This window comes from Prionailurus bengalensis, chromosome C2 (assembly GCF_016509475.1).
Source record: "Prionailurus bengalensis isolate Pbe53 chromosome C2, Fcat_Pben_1.1_paternal_pri, whole genome shotgun sequence".
In the NCBI taxonomy this organism is placed as follows: Eukaryota; Metazoa; Chordata; class Mammalia; order Carnivora; family Felidae; genus Prionailurus; species Prionailurus bengalensis.
In genome coordinates, this window is record NC_057350.1 from 101,247,678 (window position 1) to 101,266,398 (window position 18,721).

The following is an 18,721-nucleotide window of genomic DNA, read 5'->3' on the forward strand; positions in this document are numbered from 1 at the left end:
ACACTCATTCAACTAATCAGGTTGAAAACCAAAACCAAGGCTCCTCTTGAAAAGTATGAATGTTGTAAAATAAGTTAGGTGGAAATGTGTTTTGTAAATATTTAATTAGAAATTAATTGAAATTGAGGTTTATTAGTTCTGGAATCTGATGGAGTTAATACTATCTCTGCCAGGTATTGATGAAAAGAAATTATGATACATACATCTCTCTATATTTTATGAATAAATTATTTATGAATGAATAATTATATGAATTAACAAGTTTATGTAAAAATATTTTACTTTAGTAAAAATAAGAGGTTTGTAGACAAACCGTAGTATACTAAAAGACAGTTTATGTATTTTAGCTTGCCTGTCATTTTTTAGAAGATGTTGTCAGGAATTGTCAGGCTGGATACAGATAATGAGGAAGAGTATTTCTGTACTGTTTAAAAATTCTGTTGGTATGATAATATTTTTGTTTCAAAGGATAAGTGAAGTCATTTTGTAAAAAAATTCTTGTACAATGGCATTATTTATTTTTATTTAGGAAACATTATTTTTAGTAAATACTTTTCCAAAATCATTAATATAGAAATTTAAATATGTCTCAAATTCTTTATAATTTTTATGTTTCTTTTTCCTGCCAACTTTTATCTCTTTTCTTCCACCTGTATGCTTTTACAAATGACTAGAAAGATGATACATTCTCTTTGATACATTTCTTTTTAAACAATAATTTTTATAAATACAAAATGAAATTTTGTATCGTATTTGTATTTTGTATTTGTATTTTGGAGAAATTACAGAGAGCTTGGAATTAAAATACCCATCACGCCTTATAGTTTATTTTGATTTTGATTTCGTTTTATTCTATATGTAGCAAAAATTTACAGAGGACTTTCAGTTTCTAGGACATATATTACTTCTGGGTCATATATTATTTATAACTTTATATTAATTTTATTTTAAAAGAATTTATATCTAAAGATAAATGTATAATCATATTTTTCATATAGTTTATTTTATTAATAACGCTGAAAAAATGAAACCTATGTTAGATATTTTTTAACCTAGTCAAAAGATAAATGAATTGCGATAATTATTTTCATATTTGAGTACAGTATTTGAGTACAATAAGGCATATAGAGAAAAATATTTGTTTTCATATCACGTAAGAGTTACCATTATTATTTTTGATACTACTTTCGATATATTTATTGGATTTGAATTGTTTTCTTTTCAGTTGGGATTCTCACCTGCCTGGATTTGCTTTTAATAACCAGTTTATTCAAATATCTACTCGCCTGCCATCAGAATACATATATGGTTTTGGGGAAGTGGAACACAGAGCATTTAAGAGAGACCTGAACTGGCATACTTGGGGAATGTTCACAAGAGACCAACCCCCTGGTGTAGGTACCAGTATTTGACTACTCCATGAAGCAACTAAGACCATGGTTAGGACAGCCACTTCTCTGTAGGCCTAGACTCAGCATTAAAGTAATAACAAGGGGGCTGGAGATCTCTAGACCTGCTATAGAGATTTAAAATAAACAAACAAACAAACAAGCCACAATAAAGTACAGGTGAAAGCACAAGATTGGATAGATACCATCATTGATTACAGTGAAAAGGGAGGTTGTGACCCCATTCTTTACCTTCTTAATTGTATAGAAAGAATATTCAAACTCAGAATCCCCTGCCAGGTCTACTTTTACTCTAGCTTTTAGAAATAACTGACTAGGGTTCTCCTAGAATTTATTTATTTATTTTTTTTTTACTGCTTGGATATTGATTTAATGGTAACTTTTTCCTTAATGATACCCAGCTATAGTTGTGTATGTTAGGCGGCCATACTGCTAGTTACATCTTTAGAAAATGCTTTTTTATGCTCATGTCACTTTTTACTACGTTTTGTCTTACTAATGGAATACATTTCATGAATATTTCATGCATTGCACAATTAATATTAACTATAATTATTCTAAGCATATCATAAAAACAATTTTAATAAAAATACTAGCTCATTTCTATTTTTCACATATGATGTGAATCTAAAGGATGTATTCAATATGAGATTATAAATGTGTATACTATTGCAACTACTTTTATTGTTAGGTGCTCAAACAATTTTTATTTGTATCATAATAGTTCATGCCTAAGTTATGAAGGCTGTTATAAGTTAATATAATCTTGATTCTCAATATATGAATTTACTTTCACATGCTAAATAATTAGTGGGATACATATGGGTCAAAGATGTCAGTTTGAATAGGGATCATCAACTTAAAAGTTTTGTGAGTTTTGATAAGTCATTTTATAACCCTGAGTATAGATTTTTTACTCAGGAAAGACCTAGGTAAAAATTAAAGTAAATGTTGTATACACTATTACATAAACGAGATATTATCATTTAAAATACTATCATATAATATTATATAAACTTAGATATCTTGTAATCATTTCTTAGAAATTTTATTTTTGAAAAAGAAGTGCCAATTTATAAATAAATTAAGACATATGATCTGTGGAAAGAAACCCAACTACACCAATACCAATTTTTTATATCAATTAATGTATTTGTGCATGTTACAAATTTGTATATTCATTTGCATGCTCTGAAGCAGTACAGGTTTCAATAATAAAGCAATTATTTTCTAAAGGAGATGTATTTATTTTAGTACGTATAGTTTTGTGTACAAAAAGGAACCTTTAAATTCTTATAGACTCAATCTTATAATGAATTTAAATATTACCTTGACAAAACTCATATGCTATTGCTATTTAAGCACTTTATATTATGTTTATTTTTCTTATTTTAGTATAAACTTAATTCCTATGGATTTCATCCATATTACATGGCTCTGGAAGATGAAGGCTATGCTCATGGAGTTCTCTTACTTAACAGCAATGGAATGGGTAAAACAATCATTTGTTGAATTTCTTACATTTTATGTGATTCTCCAATAATCTAATTAATATATATATATATATATATATATATATCTCCACACATATATATATATATGTGTGTAATTATATTTTTGATTTTCAGATGTTACTTTTCAGCCAACTCCTGCTCTAACTTACCGCATAATTGGAGGAATCTTGGATTTCTATATGTTTTTGGGTCCAACTCCGGAAGTTGCAACAAAACAATACCATGAAGTATGATTGTACATTTTTTTAAATGTTTATTTATTTTTGAGAGAGAGACAGAGTGTGAGTGGGGAGAGGCAGAGAGAGAGGGAGACACCAAATCTGAAGCAAGCTCCAGGCTCTGAGCTGTCAGAACAGAGCTCTGTGCAGGGTTTGAACCCACGAACTGTCAGATCATGACCTGAGCCGAAGTTGGACGCTTAACCAACTGAGCCACCCAGGCGCCCCAGTATGATTGTACATTTTGTAAAAACCACAAAGTTTTCTCTGTGATATATCGTAACTCTCTTAGTTCACAAATAACGTTGTTGTTTTTTTCCCCAAAGGTAATTGGCCGACCAGTCATGCCACCTTACTGGGCTTTGGGATTTCAATTATGTCGTTATGGGTACAGAAATACTTCAGAGGTTCAGCAAGTATATAACGATATGGTGGCTGCTCAGATCCCTTATGTATGTATATCAGTTTTTAAAATAATGTTAAATGTGTCATCTATAAAAGCAAACAGATAAATATGTATACTTTAAAATTATTTTAAGCATTTGTCAATAATAAATGCTTAGTTTTTCATAGTACCTAATGAATTGGTCATGAGATTTTTACAAAATGTTTTTTATTAGATTGATGAAGGAAAAGGGATAATAACATTACTTCCCCCCCCGCTTGTTTCTAGTTCCATGATTGTGAGTTGTACTAAACAAGTGACTGTGCACTTGGTTTTCTCCAATAAACTTTGGGTGCCATAAGTAATCAGGTGTATTCCCCATATTTTCTTTGTATGAGAATAAGAGTTCACAGAAACCTACTTCATCAACTGATGTGACAAATTACAGAGAGGAAAGTGGAGATAAAACTGAGTGATTTTTGCCCTGCAATAGGTGATAGTTGTGATTTTGGAACTTAGAATTTGAACACTTGCAAAATATCCTCTTCCCTCAATATTCAGGAAACTAAATATTACTGAGTATCTAGAAATAATAGTCCCTGTGATCTTATTTTTTAGCAAGATTAAGGAATCCTAGGGGGTCCTTCTGGGAGCACTTCAACAGTGACATCTAGAATACTTGGTATATAAGAACTTAATCTAAGAAAAATGAAAAAAGTCTCATTATAAGACATTGGTACATGCAGTAGAATCAAGTATATGGCTCCTGAATACATTATTATGAGGAAATTTAATGTATAGGTAGTTTATATAAAAATATGCACATGGAAATTTTTTTTATAAAAAGGGAGGTTTTCCATTATTTTGTGTACTATATCAGCCATACTTTTTATAACACCTAGAAGAAGAAATTGAATTAATGACTAGTAACAGAAAATAATTGACAAATTTGTTATTTTAGGTCTAAAGTGAAGATATCATGATAGAATCCAAGCATTTATTAGTTTAAACATGTTTGTACATATGTATTTGTAAGCAGTGTTTTGTTTATTTATGCTTGGGCTATAATTCTAAAAATGATTTTGATAGATAATAAAAGAATCCTATAATTGACGGATTTCATAAATAATTATTTCTTCTCCTTTGGCAATATGAAAATTATTTGAAATTATCCCCTATTTGCTTTATGCTTCCAGAAAGGGAACAATGCTTTTTTCTGTATATAATGCACAAAATTCCATTGCCACTTAACATAATTTCATAGCCTCATAAATCTTTTACTCTTGTGTCTTTCTATTTTCTTTGAAAATTACATAACTAAGGGTATGTCTTTCAGGTGAAAGACTCTTTAGAAATCAAAGTTGTTAAATGAATTGCTAACAAAACAGAACATTTATATGAACTTATTCATGGAATATTTTGCACCTTTAATACAGTAGTTTTATTTGTGTTAACTTGATTAATTCTCTTTAGTATTACATGAAAAGGCATTTAAACTTTCATATTGGTATTAGTTTTATAACTATGATAGAAAGTGATGCATTGATTCCTGTGATTCTTACTGCACTACCACTATCTTCATATGTTTTAGGATGTTCAATACACAGACATTGATTACATGGAAAGACAACTAGACTTTACAATTGATGAAAACTTCCGTGATCTTCCCGAGTTTGTTGACAAAATAAGACAGGAGGGAATGAGATACATTATTATCCTGGTTAGTTTATTTTTTATATATTATCTGGGTCTTATTATCTTGATATTATTAAGATTTCTCTTCTAGAATGATGTTGTGGGGAGTGTTTCAAAATAGAAAGACAATTACTTTAAACTCTACTCCCGCATCTAATATTTTCTTTCTTTAACACTTTTATTTACATGGGCTGCTACCAGGCTATCTTCACATTTTGGTATATCCTTAGAGATCTAAGACTGAATCTGGAAGTCAAAGGCAAGCTGTCTTCTAATAATCATTGAAGCTACAAACTGGCCTCAATTTATAGAAGCTATCACAAAGTTGTGATGGATTTTCTATTTCTATACAATTCTAAAATCATTCTCTGGGATTGCTTCTTATGCTTGTCATGTTTAAAAATTTGGCTTCAAGTTAGTGATTCAGTGGGGAGAATATTTTATCAATATCTTACAGGAAGCAAGCTAGGCAGCCAGTAAACCCACTGGGAGGAATAAAAACAAAACAAAAAATGCTAGTAATATTTCTTGAAATCATAGCCAATACATTTTCAAAAGTCCTTAAAGTTTCCTTCTAAGGAATTTAGAGGACAGTCTAGCTGGAACACTGCAGTTTATACTGTCAGTCTGTCAGTCAGTCTATGTGAGAGCACAGTAAATGATAACGTAATCATGGAAAATTATGTCTCATAACAGTGACCCAAGTGGCTGTACTTTTATTCCAGAGTTACCTGGTTTGTATTTCATTTTAATATTAGGATCCAGCCATTTCGGGAAATGAAACAAAGCCTTACCCTGCATTTGACAGAGGACAGGAGAAAGATGTTTTTGTCAAATGGCCTAACACCAATGATATTTGTTGGGCAAAGGTATGGAATTGATATCTTGAAATAAAATAAGTATAAAACTGTTATTTCATTGAAAATTTCTATTGAGTAGAAAAAACTGTTAAAGACTTATTCAGAAGGAGAGATATATAATACAGAATGTAATGATTTAGTAGCTAATAATTAAAGTAATGTGTACTCTAAGTTCGACCCAAATTATTACAAACAGAAAGAATTTATATTGCTCATATATCTAAATACTATTTGTTTCATCTTTATATTGTCTTTTATTGCATTTCTTAGAATGTCTTGTGTTTTATTATAAAATTATTAAGAAGATGGTTGTTCATTATTCTACACTGCAAGTCATTTAAATGTTTGTACTTCTTTCATTAATAAAAGAGGCAATGTTTTTAAAAGCTATACTTATATTCCTGACATGACTAAGGAATATAATTTACTGTGTTTCACTTAAGCAATAATATTCAGACCTAGGTATATTAATATATTATAGAAAAATCCTGATTTGACTTATATATAAAAGAGTAAACAAAAATCCATTCATCATAACTAAAATGAAAAAGAAAAATACAAACAAAATTCCATAATATGGGACATAATGAAATGCAGTATGGAATTCTTTTCTCTCTTGGACCAAAAATATCACATTAGTGAAAGAAGTGCTGAAATTCCAACATGGCCTGTAGATTTCTAGGTTTTGATAATTGTACAGAGGTTATAAATATGTTAACATTAGGAGAAACAAAGTGAGGATATAGAAAAACTCTAGGTATAATTTTTGCAGCTTTTCTGTAAGTCTGAAAATATTTCAAAATAATGAGATAAAATAGAAAAATCCTACGATAAAGTTAATGAGAAATCATAACATTGTAAGAAACATACAAGTATAGAGTATAGCAGATTAGCCATAGAAACGGGTTTTTTCCTTCCTACCTTCTTCTCAGTTTATATGTCTATACATTTTCTCAGATTTCTATCTTCTGTTCCATTCCTTAAAAGAACTACTCACTATCAGTAACTAATCCCTTGTAGGTAATTAGTCCTTGGGGATTATCTATATTTTTTTAAAATGAAACTTTCTGAAAGAGAAAAAGAGCTTTCAGCATGATTAAATTTGGAGTCTGTTTTGTGTGTTTGTGGCTGGGGTAGAGGAAAACATTGGTAGATGGTGAAGCAGGGATGGGGGTAAGGGTTTGGAAGGGGAGAGAGAGAAGAGGATATAGTGCTAACTGTGAAAACTAAGAAGATACTTGCCTCAACATGGCATTATCCATTAGTTCTTCCATTCCTTTTAAATAAAAATATATTTATATGTAATACTGGAATAATTGTAGAAACAGTTTTAATATACATTAAATTAAATTTAGCATATGCCTTTATATTATTTCTTGACTAGAACCTTTGGTTATATGCATTGTTTTTATTTAAAAAAATGTTTAATGTTTATCTATTTTTGAGAGAGAGTGAGAGAGACAGAGTGTGAGGGGGGAAGGGCAAAGAGTGAGGGGGAGACACAGAATCCGAAGCAGGCTCCAGGCTCTGAGCTGTCAGCACAGAATCTGACGCAGGATTCAAACCCATGAACTGTGAGATCCTGACCTGAGCCAAAGTCGGATGCTTAACTTGCTGAGCCACCCAGGTGTCCCCCTTTTTTAAATGTTTTTTTTTATGTTTCATATGCATTGTTTTTAAAACCACTACCTTTTACAAAGGTTGGTATTCTTTTTCCTACTTGCCATATTAAAGAGGAAATTAATATAGCAGTTAGGAATAGTTTGCAAATGATACATTTCCAAAACACAAACTGAAAAAAACAATGAAAGGTATTACTGAATTGGGGAACTTGAGTATACAATATGCCTCCAGAACTCTATTATACTCTATTTACAGCATGGTCATACCATACTGAATTTATTTTGAACTATTTTCCCATTTCTTCCTTCTCTGTAGGTTTGGCCAGATTTGCCCAATGTAACAATAGATGAAAATCTAACTGAAGATGAAGCTGTTAATGTAAGTTTTACAATGGTTGAGTACATAAGTAAAAGCACTTGGATTTAATGATCAGTTTGACCAATAATTCAATTTGAGTATTTTCTTTAAAAAAGAAGATTGATTGTTTTTAAATTCTGTATACAAGACCATATTTAAATCATATGGTAGTTCTATTTTTAATTTTTTGAGGAATCTCCATACTGTTTTCCTTAGTGCCTGTACCACTTTGGATTCCTACCAATAGTGCGCAAGGATTCCAGTTTCTCCATATCCTTTCCCAAACTTGTTGTCTTTGTTTTTTTGAATAATAGCCATCCTAACAGGTGTGAGGTGATATCTCATTATAGCTTTTATATTTCCTTGAGGATAAGTGAATTTGAGCATCTTTCCATCTACCTGTTGGCCATTTGCATGTGTTCTTTAGAGAAATGTGTATTCAAGCCTTTCCCCATTTTTTAAGAAGTTGTTTGGGTTACTTTTTTTCTTTTCCTTTTTCTTTTCTTTTTTTTTTTTTTCCTATTGAGTCATAGGATTTCTTATATACTTTGGAGATTCATACTTTATCTGATATATAGCATTTAAATATTTTATCTCATTCTGAACATTGCCTTTTCACTTTGTTGTTCCTTTGCTGTGCAAAAACTTTTTTGTTTGATGTATTCATGTGTTTACTTTTGCTTTTGTTGCCTGTATTTTTGACATCATATCCATAATATCTTTGCTATGGCCAGTGTCATGAAACTTTTTCCCTTTGTTTTCTACTAGAAGTTTCTCAGTTTCATGTGTTACATTTAAGTCTTTACTCCATTTTGTGCTGATTTTATAAGATAAGGATCCAATTTCATTCTTTTGCATATGTGTATATCCAGTTTTCCCAGCACCATTTGTTGAAGAGACTGTCCTTTCTTCACACTTTTGGCATTCTTGTCACTGATCAGTTTACTATATATGTATGGATTGATTTCTATACTCTCTATTCTGTGCCATTAGCCCGTGTGTCTATTGTGCTGGTATCATTCTATTTTAATTACTGTGGGTTTGGAGTATATTTTGAAATCAGGAAATGTAATGCCTCCAGTTTTGTTCTACTTTATCAAGATTATTTTGGCTATTCAGGGTATTTGTATTTCCAAATGAATTGTAGAATTTTTTTTCTATTTCTATGGAAGATGTCATTGGTATTTTGATATAGATTGCATTGAATCTATAGATTGCTTTGGGTAGTACAGACATTTTCACAATATTAATTCTTCCAATCCATGAACATGGGATTTATTTCTGTTTGTTTGTGTCTTCTTCAATATCTTTCACCAATGTGTTGTAGTTTTCAATGCACAAGTGTTCCACCTCCTTAGTTAATTTTATTCCTAAGTATTTTATTCGTTTTATTGCTGTTGTAAATTGGATTATTTTCCCAATTATCTTTTCTGATAGTTCATTGTTAGTGTATACAATGCAACTGATTTTTCCATGTTGATTTTACATCTGGCAACTTTATTTGTTTATTAGTTCTGTGTGTGTGTATGTGTGTGTGTGTGGACACCTGTGTGAAAAACTCAGGTCTTTTTGAATGAGCATGATATTAGCTGGGTATGTTTAATATATGATCTTTATTATGTTGAGATATTTTATTCTATTCTTAGTTTTTTTAGAGTTTTTATCATGAAAGGGTGTTGACTTTTGCCAACTTTTTCTGCATTGTTTGTTCATGTGATTTTTTTATCCTCTTTGTGTTAATGTGGTATACCACATTAATTGATTTTCATATATTGAACTATCCTTATATAACTGGGATAAATTCCACTTTTTCATGGTGTATCACTTTTTAAAATATACTGCTGCATGTAGTTCTCTAGTATTTTATTGGGGATGTTTGCATCTGTATTCATGAGGGGTATTATTGTGTAGTTTTTCTTTTTCTTGTGGTATATTTGACTTTTTTATGAGGTTATGTGGACCTTTTAAAATGAATTTGGAAGTATTCTCTCCACTTCAGTTTTTTGGGGATAAATTTGGAAGGATTGGCATTAATTCTTCCTGAAATGTTTGGTCCACTTCTCTAGTGTAGTCATTTGGTCCTGTACTCCTTTTTTAGGAGGTTTTTTTTACTACTGATTCAATCTCCTTATAGGTAATTGGTCTTTTCAGATTTCTGTTTCATCATGATTCAGTTTTACTAGGTTGTAGGATTCTAGGAATTTATCTAATTTTTTCTACGTTATCCTGTTTGTTGCTGTGTTTCCATAGTATCAGTTATAATGTTTGATCTTCCATATCTGATTTTACTTATTTGACTTTTCTCTCTTTTTTTTCTTAGTCTAGATAACAGTTTGTCAATTTTGTATGTGCTGTCTACAAAAAACGTAGTTTAGATTTAAGGACACACATAGGGATATGAAAGGATATGAAAAAAGATACTCTATATAAATGGCAACTAAAAGAGAGCAAGGGTGGCTATACTTATATCAGAAAAAAATACACTTTAAGTCAAAAACTGTCACGGGATACCAAAAAGACAGTATTAGTTATAACAGGTTCAATTCATCAAGAAGATATGAAAATTATAAATATATATGCACCCAACATCAGAGCAGATGACTATGTAAACCAACATTGACAGAACTGAGGGAAAAGTACACAGTAATACAATAATAGTAGGAGACTTTAATACTTCTTCAATAATGGATAGAACAAGCAGACAGAAAATCAACAAAGAAACAGTGAGCTTAAAAACAACACTATATATAGACTATATGGACTTAACAGACACTTACGGAACCTTCTACCCAACTGTAGCAGAACATTCTATCCAGTAACACATAGAATGTTGGCCAGGATATATCCCATGTTAAATTGCAAAACAAATCTTAACAAATTTAAAACTGTTGAAATCATAACAAGTTTGTTTTTTGGCCACAGTGAAATGAAACTAAAATCAATATCAAAAGGAAAATTAGAAAATTCACAAATATGTGCAAATTGAACAACACACTTTTGAATAATGAGTGGGCCAAAGAAGAAATCAAAAGAGAAATTAGAAAATATTTTGAGACAAACAAAAATGAATATCCAACACACTAAAACTTATGGGATGCAGCAAAAATAGTACTAAGAGAGATGTTTATAATGATAAACACCAACATTATAAAAGAAGAAGGATATCAAATAAATAACCTAACTTTATATCTCCAGGAACTATGAAGAGAACAAATTAAGCCTAAAACTAGCAGAAGAAAGTAAATAATAAAAAATTAGAGCAGAAATAAATGAAATAAACCATATCAAGGCAACAGGAAAAAATCAGTGACACTAAGAGCAGTCAATATTTTAGGTAGACTAAATTATAATCATTAAGTCATAAAAGTTCATGTGTGAAAAATTAGAGAAGGATTCTTACTTTAAAATTTACCAGATTATTTCTAGAGTTGAGCCAAAGAATTACTAAACAATATTATTGAGGAAAAAAATCAGAGTCTCAATTGCAGGTATTACTTTGGGTAATATTAGCAACAGTAGATAGGAAGGCATGGCTTCTATATATAGATTTGGGGGGTGGGAATCCCTTCAATTTACAATGGTTTATGTATAATCACTGGCATAATCTAACACAAAAAGTACAGAGAATCTTGGATCACATATAACCGATGAAATTTCTGGATGTAAGAGTGAGACCATATGGTATCTGTCTTTCTCTGTATGGCTTATTTCACTTAGCATCACACTCTCCATGGGGGAGGGGAAGGAAAAAAAAAAAAAAGAGGTTAGAATGGGAGAGAGCCAAAGCATAAGAGACTGTTAAAAACTGAGAACAAACTGAGGGTTGATGGGGGGTGGGAGGGAGGAGAGGGTGGGTGATGGGTATTGAGGAGGGCACCTTTTGGGATGAGCACTGGGTGTTGTATGGAAACCAATTTGTCAATAAATTTCAGGAAAAAAAAAAAAAAAAAAAAAAAAAGAAATTTCTGGATGTAATTAATGATTTGCATTAAAAAAGAATGAAAGCAGCCACCTAAAAGAATAAAGCAAACAGAAAAATGAATAAATTGTGGAAAGAGCAAAATAGATCTTAAACAAAACATGACATTAATTTCTTACTTATTTTTCATTATACTCTAGGGACCTAACATAAAAAATATTTGTTGACTATACCTACTGAGCCTTCTTTCCTTATGAGTAAAAGTAATTATTGATCATAATGATATAATGAATTTCCCTTCAGTCCTAAAAATATCTATGATATATATGTGCATTTTATAAATCCCTATATTCCCTACCCTTTGCATTTTCTCTATGCACAGTGCCACCCCATACCCTATTCATAGAGAAGACTATCCTGGCAGTTACTACATACTATTAAAGTGTGGCAGGAAAGCATGCAGGTGATGCCATGTTTTTCAGGAAATTGGTTTACTTGCAGAAGGTCAGTCCTCAGCTAGCACAGGCTTTGACCTTGGAATTTATATGGGTAGGCTGACAAGTAGGGAATGTTCTTGGTAGGGAAAGGAGTAAATCACCTCTTTTCTGGTTAGGTCGGAACGATTAGATGTGAGAGAGAAAGACAAACAGTTGGGGTAGTGAAGCTATATATTACTGGTCCTAGAAGGACAGAAATCTGGGTAAACAAAATTTTGTCAGATAAACGGGCTAAACAAAAGCCTTTTTTCTTACCTATCATGCTCCAAAAAAGTAAATATGCAGTATAGGTCTCTAAGGACACAAAGAAAAAAATTTCCTAAAACTGTAAGAAGCACTGAAAATATATTTCTATGTTGCGAACTTTTTTTTTGACAGTTCAAAAAAAGGACCCCATAAGGACCCCAGTGCTATTCCCTTCTCACTCCATGTATCTCCTCTCTCTCTTTTACTCTTTGTTGTTGGGGTGGTAGAGGGAAATAATATATGTTAATGTAATTAAAGTTAGGATCAGGTTGCCTTCATTATCATTTGTGCACAACTTGTGAATCAGACAGATAAATGTTGGACTTAGACACTCATGGTCTCTCTTTTGACTTCCTACATATAGGCCTGAATTTTGTTTTTACAGGTTTCCAGAGCTCATGTAGCTTTTCCAGATTTTTTCAGGAATTCCACAGCAGAGTGGTGGGCAAAGGAAATTATAGATTTCTACAATAACCAGATGAAGTTTGATGGCTTGTGGATTGTAAGTAAACTTTGAGCAATTTATATTTTAAGTTGTTATTGTTTTAATTTATTGTGTAGTGATTCAACAAAATTATTACTCGATTCCAATAACGTCAGCAAAGCATTTTTTTATAAAAATCAGCCCATTCAGCCTGGGTGACTCAGTTGGTTAAGTGTCTGACTTTTGATTTTGACTCATGGCATTATCTCACAGTTTGTGAGTTCGAGCCCTGGGCCATGCTCTGTGCTGACAGCATGGAGTCTTCTTGGGATTCTCTCTTCCCTTCTGTCTCTGCCTTTCTTCTATGCTCTCTGTCTCTCCCTCTGTCTCTTTCTCTCTCCCTCCCTCTCTCTCAAAAATAAATAAATAAACATTAAAAAAAATAAAACTTTGGAGCACCTGGGTGGCTCTGTTTAGTTAAATGTCTGACTCTTGGTTTCAGTTCAGGTCACGATCTTAGTTTGTAATTTCAAGCCCCACATCAGGCTCCATGCTAATTGCATGGAGCCTGCTTGGGATTCTCTCTCTCCTTCTCTGCCCATCCATTGCTCGTGTTCTCTCTCTCTCTCTCTCTCTCTCTCTCTCTCTCTCTCTTTCAAAATAAATAAACTTAAAAAAATTAGCCCACTCATTTTTCCATAGAAAAGAAAGTCCTTTCCATATATAAAGGACAGTTAAAATACAGTGTTAACAGTTTACTTTATGTATATAGATGCTATTTCCTGAACATTTTTACTTACACCAATGAATCAAATAAACTCTTTCTAACTATTCACAAATGTTTATAAACATTTATTTTATTTTTATTCAGTGTAGTAATAAATCTCACACAACTGTCCATCTTTGGTAGAAAAAATCATAATCTCTTACAAATTTGGCAAAAATTATCTTTCAAACAATCTGCTAATTTTAGATGTAAATTTAAAATGTTGATAGTAAGAGAGCAGGGAGGTAATATGGAGCGGTAGGAGGATCCTAGACTTGCCTCATACCTTGAACACAGCTAGATAAATATCAAATCATTCTGAATACCCAAGAAATCAATCTGAGGACTGACAGAGCAAACTGCACAAGTGGAGGTAGAGAAGAGGCCACATTATGGAAAGTAGGAGTTCAAAGTCGTGGTTAGGGAGATAAAAGGATTATAGGTGTGGTGGAGAGGAGAGAATCCTGGTCATGGAGAAAGGCAAGAGAGAGAGGAGTGCACAGGGAATTGCACAAGGAAAACACTTCCCCTAAACCATTGACTAGAAAAATGAGAGGGGCTAATTTTTATTGGTTTTTGCAACAAGTGGGGCTCAACGATTGGAACTCTTGAGGTCCATGGTGTGGCTGGGATAGATCCCTGAGGGCCTTGCCCTACTCCTGGAGAGAAGACAGGTAGATAAGATGGTGTGATCTGAGAATTGCCTAAAATGCACTGGGAAAGACTGTTCCCTTTTTTATGAAGCACATTTGAGAAAGATGGCATTACTTATCTGGGAATAAAAGAACTGGTGGGCAATGTTTCTTTCTCCCACTCCTTAACATAGATTCAGACACCTTCTGAGGACAACTGACCTGGACGCTAGCTGTTTAGTATGCTTTGTTCTAAATCCCATGATCCTACACTCTGGTGTGACTGCCCTTCTGGGTCAAACCTGCATTAACCCCAGCATGGCGAGACCCTCCCCCTGAAGACCAGAGCAGGTCCACACCACACCAGATCCCTAAAGTTTTAAAACTCAGCTGGTGTGGCTGGAATAGAGCCCCAAATGCACTACACTTCTCCAGGCAAGCAATCAACCAGACACAGACAGTGTGAAAAAAGCAACCTGAAATATTCCTGGAATGCATGAGGGGAAATTATTTGCCCTTTTGAGAGGGCTTCCCTGACAGCAGCAAGCATGAACTCCCCTCTTCAAGGACAAAGTAGCTGGTGGCACCATTTCTCTACCTTTCCCCTCAAAATGAATTAACTTCAGTATGCAGCACAGTGCCAACAGTGGCAGGCTGTACCCCTTACCAAATTCCACCCCCTCTACACTCTAATGATACTGCTTTCCTAGGGCAAGTGCACCTAAGAACCAGTGCTTCAAGTCCCTCCTCAAGAAGACCAACACAAACCCCCACACATATCATGTATTTTAGCCATTGAGTTCTGCAAATCTTCAGTTCTAGTGGAAATAGCATAAGGTTTCTTCTAACAAGCATATCAGAGCACAGCTAATTAAAACTCACCATACTCTGGGCAAGGTCCAAACACTCCCCACTGCAGGCAAGAACTCTGCAGAGGGTTGACCTGAGGGATACAGCAGCCATAACACAGCAGCAGAGGGCTAGCAGAACACACTGGAGACACTTCAGGAAGTTCCAGGACCTGGACATTGTATAACCTCTTCTTCATAAAGCCATTACTCTCAGGAGCAAGAAATATAACAGGCTGTCCTACAAAGAAGAAAACAGAGATTTATGCAAAACGCCAAGATGAAGGATCCATCCCAAAAGAAAGAACAAGAAAAAGACACAGCCAGGTATCTAAGCAAAACAGATATAAGTAATATGCCTGATCCAGAATTTGAAGCAACAATCATAAGCTGGGCTTGAGCATAGAAGACATCAGGGGTACCCTCCCACAGAAATAACAGAGTTTAACATTAATCGGGCTGACATGAATAATACAATAAACAAGATTCAAAACCAACTGCATATAATGACTAAAAGGAAGAAAGAAGCAGAGGAATGAATAAGTGATATAGATGATAGAATTATAGGAAAATAATGAAGCTGAACAAAAGAGGAAAAGAAAAATCTTGGATCATAAAAGTAAACTTAGGGAACTCAGTGACTCCATTAATCACATATCCTATGATAAATTTGTATTATAAGAATCTCAGAAGAAGGAGAGAGAGAAACGGGGCACATTTATTTGAGACAGTATAACTGATCTGGGGAAGGAAAAAGACTTATAAATTGAGGAGGCACAGAGAATTCCCATCAAAATCAACAAAAGCTGGCCAACTTCAGACACATTGTAGTTAAATTTACAAAATATAGAGATAAGAAAAAAAATACTAAAAGCAGCAAGACAAAAGAAGTCCCTAACTTAAAGGGAAGACAAATAAGGTTAGCAGATATCTCCACAGAAAATAGGCAGGCCAGAAGAGATTGGCATGATATATTTACTATACATAATGAAAAAAAAAACATGCAACCAAGAATACTCTATCCAGCAAGGCTATCATTCAGAATAGAAGGAAAGAGAGAGTTTCCCAGGAAAAAACAAAAACTAAAGGAGTTGGTGACCACTAAACAAGCCCTTAAAGAAATATTAAAGGATACTGAATGGGAAAGAAAGACCAAAAGTACAAATACTAAAGAGGAACAGAGAAATCTCCAGAAACAACAACTTTACAGGTAATGCAATGGCACTAAATTCATGTCTATCAATAATCACTCTGAATATAAGTGGACTAAATATTCCAATGAAAAGACATAGGGTATCAGAATGGATACAAAACCAAGACCTATCTATATTGCTGCCTACAAGAGATTAAGTTTAGACCTAAAAACACCTGAAGATTGAAAGTGAAGGGATGGAGAACCATCTAACATACTAATGGATGTCAAAAGAAAGCCAGAGTAACCATACTTATATCAGACAAACTAGATTTTAAAACAAAGACTGTAACAAGAGATGAAGAAAGGGCACCATATCATAATAAAGTGGTCTATTCATCAAGAAAATCTAGCAATTTTAAATATTTATGCCCCCATCTTGAAGTATCCTAATATATAAATCAATTAATAACAAACATGAGGAAACTTATTGATAACAATACAGTAATAGTAGGGGACTTTAATACCCCACTAACAACAATGGACAGATCATCTAAGCAGAAAATCTAAAAGGGAACAATGGCTTTTAATGACACACTGGACCAGATGAACTTAACAGATACATTCAGAACTTTTCATCCTAAATCAGCAAAATACACATTCTTTTTGAGTATCCATGGAACATTCTCCAGAATAGATCACATAGTAGGTTACAAATCAGGCCTCAACGAGTACAAAAAGATCGAGATTGTACCATGCATATTTTTAGACCACAACGCTAAGAAACCTGAAGTTAACCACAAGAAAAAATTTGGAAAGACCACAAGTACATAGAGGATAAAGAACATCCAACTAAATAATGAATGGGCCAACCAGGAAATTAAATAAGAAATTTAAAAAAAACATGGAAACAAATGAAGATGAAAACATGACAGTCCAAAACCTTTGGGGTGCAGCAAAAATGGTCATAAGAAGGAAGAATATAGCAATAAATGCCTACCTCAAGAAGCAAGAAAAATCATAAAAATGGCCTAACCTTACACCTAAAGGAACTAGAAAAAGAAGAACAAATGAAGCCTAAGGCCAGCAGAAGAAAAATAATAAAGACTAGAGCAGAAATAATATGCAAAACACCTATATCACTGTACATAAAACTCCATCTAATTGAACATAGTGGGGAAAAGATTAAGAGAGAAGAAAACAATGAAACACACTCTTAACTATGAGAACAAATGGAGAGTTGTTGAAGAGGAGGTTGGCTAGGGGATAGGTGATAGGTGATGGGTTATAAGAAGGGCACTGTTTGTGATGAGCACTGGGTGTCGTATGTAAGTCATGAATCACTAAATTCTATACTTGAAACATAAATAAATAAATAAATAAATAAATAAATGAATAAATAAACAAACAAATAACGTTTTCTGTGTGTATAAACTATACTCTGTGGTTTTAAAGCCACAAACCATTGTTTTGTTTTGTTTTGTTTTGTTTTGTTTTTCAAAAGCAATTGATATAAGGCACTGGGGCAGGAGAGGAGAGGACATGGGAGAATATACACTACTATAATTTTATGTCTAGAAAACAATTCACTTTTTTATGTGTATTATATGTACAGAGAAGAGTAGGACATTTTATGTTTTACAAAGGAGTCATGAAATGTAAAAAAGAAACACTGAGCTAAACTAACTCTTTAGTATTGAGATGTCTTATATTTTTGCTTTAGAATGGTAAATGTGCCGTTACTCAAATATGCTGCTTTAATTTATTGGTTTTCTGAATTAGTTCCTTTAAGAATATATGCTCTACTTTATTTTTTGTTTACTTTTCTCTCTTTTTTTTAGGATATGAATGAACCATCCAGTTTTGTACATGGAACAGTTACTAATCAATGCAGAAATAAAGAGTTAAATTATCCACCTTATGTCCCAGGTACAATTTTGTTGCTACACTTTTGATGTTATTGCTATTTATTAATCGTGTTTATATACTTTATGATGTAGGGAACTGGATTCACATTCCCAATTCACACTACCCATCTACACATTGACTCACATCACACCTCAACCCATTCCCAATAGTATTTAACATTATTTTGAAAAGAAAAATCAAGAAACATATTTTATTTATATGTACACATTCTTATGCATGTTTGAAATTGTTACTTTGATTTTCTTAAGAACCTTCCCAGATTTGAAA

General features: G+C 32.8%; 1 protein-coding gene across 1 annotated transcript in view; it reads left to right on the forward strand.

Moving 5' to 3' along the window:
* SI (sucrase-isomaltase) overlaps positions 1 to 18,721 on the forward strand; it is a 101,686-nt gene that overhangs the window by 56,607 nt on the left and 26,358 nt on the right. Inside the window, exons 27-35 of the mRNA XM_043594978.1 lie at positions 1,226 to 1,394; positions 2,805 to 2,901; positions 3,038 to 3,150; positions 3,468 to 3,593; positions 5,118 to 5,246; positions 5,980 to 6,090; positions 8,020 to 8,082; positions 13,109 to 13,225; positions 18,367 to 18,454. Coding sequence (XP_043450913.1) covers positions 1,226 to 1,394; positions 2,805 to 2,901; positions 3,038 to 3,150; positions 3,468 to 3,593; positions 5,118 to 5,246; positions 5,980 to 6,090; positions 8,020 to 8,082; positions 13,109 to 13,225; positions 18,367 to 18,454 — 1,013 coding nt within the window. The remainder of the gene's footprint in view (positions 1 to 1,225; positions 1,395 to 2,804; positions 2,902 to 3,037; positions 3,151 to 3,467; positions 3,594 to 5,117; positions 5,247 to 5,979; positions 6,091 to 8,019; positions 8,083 to 13,108; positions 13,226 to 18,366; positions 18,455 to 18,721) is intronic.